The sequence below is a fragment of the Arabidopsis lyrata genome (assembly GCF_000004255.2).
Source record: "Arabidopsis lyrata subsp. lyrata unplaced genomic scaffold ARALYscaffold_2, whole genome shotgun sequence".
Taxonomy (NCBI): domain Eukaryota; kingdom Viridiplantae; phylum Streptophyta; class Magnoliopsida; order Brassicales; family Brassicaceae; genus Arabidopsis; species Arabidopsis lyrata.
In genome coordinates, this window is record NW_003302554.1 from 8401302 (window position 1) to 8407174 (window position 5873).

At 33.3% G+C, this 5873-nt stretch overlaps 1 protein-coding gene across 1 annotated transcript; it reads right to left on the reverse strand.

The window, feature by feature from the left end:
• Positions 1-436: 436 nt before the first annotated feature.
• Positions 437-3395, reverse strand: LOC9324387 (probable inactive receptor-like protein kinase At1g65250). Its single transcript, XM_021035262.1, has 2 exons — positions 2894-3395; positions 437-1311 (listed from the first exon to the last, which is right to left on the reverse strand). Exons 1-2 carry the CDS (start codon positions 3224-3226, stop codon positions 526-528), a joined length of 1119 nt encoding a protein of 372 aa, XP_020890921.1. The 5' UTR covers positions 3227-3395; the 3' UTR covers positions 437-525.
• Between the last annotated feature and the right edge of the window lie 2478 nt (positions 3396-5873).

The window sequence follows — 5873 nt, forward strand, 5'->3', positions numbered from 1 at the left end:
TAAATAACATGAGTATATATTATCTATTTGGAGAGATCAAACCCCAAAACATACAAACACAAGCACTAAGGGTAAATCTAAGAAAAGTAAAAGAAAAGCTTTGCGCTTGATAATGATTTAATACAAACAAGAATCGAACTTATATTTACCACATTCTGCGTTTTTTTCTGAAAAAACGAAACCAACTCAACATAACCCATTGAAACATTTCATGAAATACCTGGCAGGCAATACTTTACATTTTGGAGAGATTCACATACATATCATAAAATCTCTTGATACATTAATGAAACAGAGGGATCGATCAAACCCCAAAACATACAAACACAAGCACTAAGGGAAGATCTGACAAAAGTAAAAGAAAAGCTTTGCGCTTGATAATGTCTTAATACAAACCCGAATCGAACTTATATTTAGCACATTCTACGATTTTTTCTGAAAAAACGAAACCAACTCAACATAACCCATTGAAACATTTCGTGAAATACCTGGCAAGTAATACATGTAAGCAATGCCTTTGTGTTTTTAAGTCTGGTTTGAGAGGATGACTGAGGAAGAAATGTCTTGGGCAGAGTCGAATTGGGTTTCATCTGAAGGAGAAGAAGAGTCGTTATAAGGAGATCTTTGGATCTTCTTTAGTTCTTTGGCAACTTCCACCATCGTTGGAACTTCTTCACTAGGACCGATGCATCTCCGTGAGAGCATTAGGAAAGCATTCATTTGACAAAGCTCTTGTTCTGAAATGTGACCCATCTTTTCTATCATCTTTGGATCTGCAATCTCTTCCATTCGTCGGTCTTCCTTTAATTTTGACATAACATTTTGAACACGTCTTTTCATCTTACTGGCATAACCAGTATCAGAACCTCCACCTTCACTTTCTTCTTTTTCTCCTATGCGTCGGTTTCCTAATAGAAGCCTTCTACCCATAAACATTCCAAAGGCAAATACATCTGTTTTCTCTGAGACTACTCTGTCAAGGCTTATGCCACTATCGTCCAATAACCAACTATAGAATCCCTCTGCTCTGTCAACCCGGACAAATGTTTCTCCTTCTGGGATTGAGACGCAGAAAGAGAAATCAATCAGCTTGGCGACCCCATCTTCATCCAATAAGATATTCCAAGGAAACAAAGTCCTATATACGAAGGGCCTAGGGAATGCAGTGTGAAGGTAAGCTAAAGCAGTAGCGATATCTTCTGCTATCTTCATTCTCCTTTTCCACGTCTGTTCACTTATTTTTAATCGATAGTGTTTCTTCACACCATCATAAACCAAGACTGGCTTTTCCAACTCAAGACAACATCCAACCAATTTCAAAAAGTTTTTGTTCACTAAAACCAACTCAAGACTGCAATTTCATGTTTCACTTTACTATAGATGTGAATGTCACCTTTGAACCTATGATGTTTAGTGAGATAGAGGCCCCAAATCCACCAAACAATCATGGAATTCACAGTTCAATATTGATGGCATTGTTCATATGTAATTGCTGGAATTTGCAAACTTACATCAATTAGCCCTGTTTCCCAACTCACTATGTAAACTTTAGAATTGTTATGGTCTTATTGACTTGGGAGACTTAACCTTTATAGTAGACATCAATATATTATCAATACAAGCAAGATTCACATATATCATAAAATCTCTTGATAACATTAACAAAAACAGACGGATCGATCAAAACCCAAACACAAGCTCTAAGGGTAGGATCTGACAATAGAATTAAAAGTAACGTAGCACTATAATGGATTTCCGTTAACCCAGAGATTAAGAACAACTTCGATACTCAATTAGCTAAGATCTGATCGATTACCAAAGTATTAATGAATCCGAAATAAGAGATACAATCGTGAACTCTCACTCGCAAACGATTACAAAGAGATAAACATAGATCTCTCTTTTAGCACATCGCTAGACCAAAGTCTCACAATGAACTCACAATTGTTTATTAATACAACAAAAAAATTACGTAAAAGTAAACGAAATGAAACTTGATAATGTTGAAATACGAACATGAATCGAACTTATTTTCAGTACATTCTTCGATTTTTTTACTGGAAAAAAAAAAAAAAAAAAACCAGCTCAACATAACCCATTGAAACATCTCGTAAAATACCTGGCAGGCACTTGTTTGCACTTAGCAATGCCTTTGTGTGTTTTAAGTCTGGTTTGAGAGGACGACTGAGGAAGAAATGTCTTGGGCAAAGTCGAAATGGGTTTCACCTGAAGTAGAAGAAGAGTCGTTATAAAGAGATGTTTGAATCTTCTTTAGTTCTTTGGCCACTTCCACCATCGTTGGAACTTCTTCACTAGGACCGATGCATCTCAGTGAGAGCATTCGGAAAGCTTCCATTTGACAAAGCTCTTGTTCTGAAATTTGACCCATCTTTTCTATCATCTTTCGATCTGCAATCTCTTCCATTCGTCGGTCTTCCTTTAATTTTGACAGCCAATATCCAGCATAATACTCAAAATAATATTGGTTTCCTAATAGAAGCGATAGACCCATAAACTTTCCAAAGGCCAAGACATCTGTTTTCTCTGAGACTACGCCACTGCTCATCATGTAACCATCGTACAAGTAACTATATAATAAGATATCTTCTCTGTCAACCTGGACAAATGTTTCTCCTTGTGGGATTGAGACGCAGAGAGAGAAATCAATCAGCTTGGCGACCCCATCTTCATCCAATAAGATATTCTCAATAGACAAACTCGTATATACGAAGGGCCTAGGGAACGCAGTGTGAAGGTAAGCTAAAGCAGTAGCGATATCTTCTGCTATCTTCATTCTCCTTTTCCACGTCTGCTCACTTATTATTAATTGATAATGTTTCTTTACACCATGATAAACCAAGACTGGCTTTTCCAACTCAAGACAACATCCAACCAATTTCAAAAAGTTTTTGTGACCACTCACCATCGATGAAACTGCTATGTCCCGGCACATAAGATCTGTCCTCAAGCTCCAAAAGCGAGCACGTTTCTTGATGAGTATCATGGGATGGTTCTCGTTCTTACCTGAATACCAATCGGAGTAATAAGCTAATCTAAAAACATGATTAGATTTGCTGAAATTGTTGGTGGCTTTGAGGATCTCATCAGCAGAGAAGAATTTGATGGGATTGGATATGCCATGGCCTAATTCGATGAGATCTTTCAACACCATCGCCCCTCTCTCCAATGTTCGCTTCTTATTCATCTTCCTCCAAAACCAACCCATCTCTAACCTAAATTGTTTTTTGACTTTTTCTATAAAAAAAAAGAGACTTTACTTAGAAGATTCAAGACCTCACACAATGAGTTGAAATCAAGATGGATATTTAGATCAGATTTTTAAGGTTCTCAATTCTTGTTGAATTTTCAACACTGACGTCCTCCCGCGTAAATCAGAAATATACATTTTTTTAATTGTTTAAATCAATTGTGAAGAAAGTAGTTGCGACCAAACTATCTTCCAAGTTTTATCTTATCAAATTCATAAGGATTAAACCCGCAAGACAAAAACTTATTTTTAGTTCAAATCATTTTTTAACTTTAATAAAAACGGTATCAAAGGAGACTTTCAACAATTTTGAATTTACGCTCATGACAAATATGAACATTCGTTTTCCTCCAAACTAAATGTATAGTAATTTGTGAGGCTAAGTACCTCTTCGTCCATAATCGAAGCGACGGGGTTAAGTAAGTAAACATGGAGTTCATTGGGTTAACTGAAAAGCGAAATCATTTTACATCTGGCAGATCTAATGGCAAACAAAGTAGGAAGATGTTTGATCGTTTCATGTCCATTATATTGCTTAGATACATACATTGTTCCCTCCTAAACAGAGAAGTCTATATTTGGTTGGAAGTCTCCCTCTAAGCCCGAGTCATGAGATGAGGTGTAATATCCCGGCTCAAATTAACTTTTGATTTTTCTTGAATTTTCCTTAGTAGTATCTCGAGAAATATGGGTTTTGGCTCGGAGAATTTTTAAATTTCGTAAAGTTTAAATTGCATGGTATGGAACCGAAGAACGGCTTTTTCATAAATCAACTCAATAGGTATGTTCAATTTATACCTTAACTATAACTCTGTGCATATACATAACCGAACTAAGCAAAATTTTAAATTAACTACCTAATCTTATCGTTTTGTGCAAAAACATGCATATCTCGAGATATTGTTAACATCTTATATATTAAAGCAGAAGTAGAAACGCCTCACGTTCGCTCTCAGAATATGAGCGGACGTTTTTGCCCCCCTCCCCCTTTAATTAGATAAAATTAGTTAAATTGCCAAAATATTTTAAAAAAACGTGTGTTTAAATATGTTAATATTGCCATATTCATTAGGTCGTCGTATAGAAACCATAATCTGATCATTGGGCTTATTTTCTGTCTAAAAAATGGCCCGGTATAATTTACACCGTCATAAGTAAAACCCTAAAACCTTATGTTAGAAATGCCTATAAATATATGAAGTCTCCCTAGAAACTCAAACATCACGGCTTGATTTTTATGCATAACCATTATGGTTTATAGTTCTTTTTTGTACCTCAAAATAGGTCCTTTCTATGATGCGTCGTCATCGATATTTCGTTCTCTTTTTTCTGTTATGGTCACTTGGAAAGTAAGATCTCAATATCTCATAGATCTTTGCCAATTGTTGATGAGTTTTTCTAAACGAGGTTTATAGTTTGGTCGATTACATGTTTTTGATTAGCACCTTCTTCTCTGATTAGGTACATGCACAAACTATTTGGATTGTGGACTTGCGAACGAAGCTCAAAACAATCTAAGGTATCTTTCTATTCCTATTTGATCTATGCGTATAAAAGACAAAAAAAAATCTTATAAGTATCTTATTCGTGTAGAGATACCTAATTTTCCGGTTATGAAGGGATTAATTCACAAATATTCATTGAAATAAATGCTGCGAATAATGATGAATAATTAATTACGTCCGTGGATCCTATATATTAATAAAAATTTGAAATACATATATCAATAAGAATTATATGAATCTGTTATGTATCTATATTTTTGATATGCTAATCTTATTGGTTTGATATTATCCATCATATCCTTTTGATTTTTTTTTGTTTTTTTTTTTGAATTCGATTATTGTTAAGAAATTAGCTAATAATATCTATCTAACCTTTTAAACAAAAAAAGGGAGATAGAGATAGATATTTGCAATTTCGATTGGAACCGTTCCATAATTTCTAATTATTATTTTTTATTATTTGACGTTATCCTATATATTAGAAAAATAAAGAATAAAGAGTATTAAGATAACTACTTATTATGTATTATTAACAAATCTATCGAGATTGAATGATATATACGAATATTGGATAGTATTAAACATTTTCAGTTTAATTTCCAAATAAAAAGGTTATTGTTACAAATTTACATTTTTTTATTTTACTTTTTTCTAGCAACTTTTGTGTTATTATTATATAGGTGTACTAGATCATCACCCGTACTACAGTACGGGTTAAAATTTATTTATTACAAAATTTATATATTATATATTTTAGAATAAAGTTATGATATATTATAATAGTAATTGAAAAAATATAATTAGATTGTTGTGAGTCCCTATATATAATATTAGAATGAATCTATTTTCTTTTTTTAATTATACTCAACTATGGATATATTTTTTTAAGATATAAAAACGGAAAATAAAATTATTTTAATAAATTAATATGGTCTGAACAATGAGTTAATTTATATTAACAACCACAAAATGAGATTGCATATAATTCAGTTAGATCAAAAATCAAAATATTATAAATGAATCGCTTCTAAAACTTAGGGGGTGTTATTCAATGGTGGAGTCAAAGTCAATTCTGTAAGGTTTAGATTTGTTTTCTGATA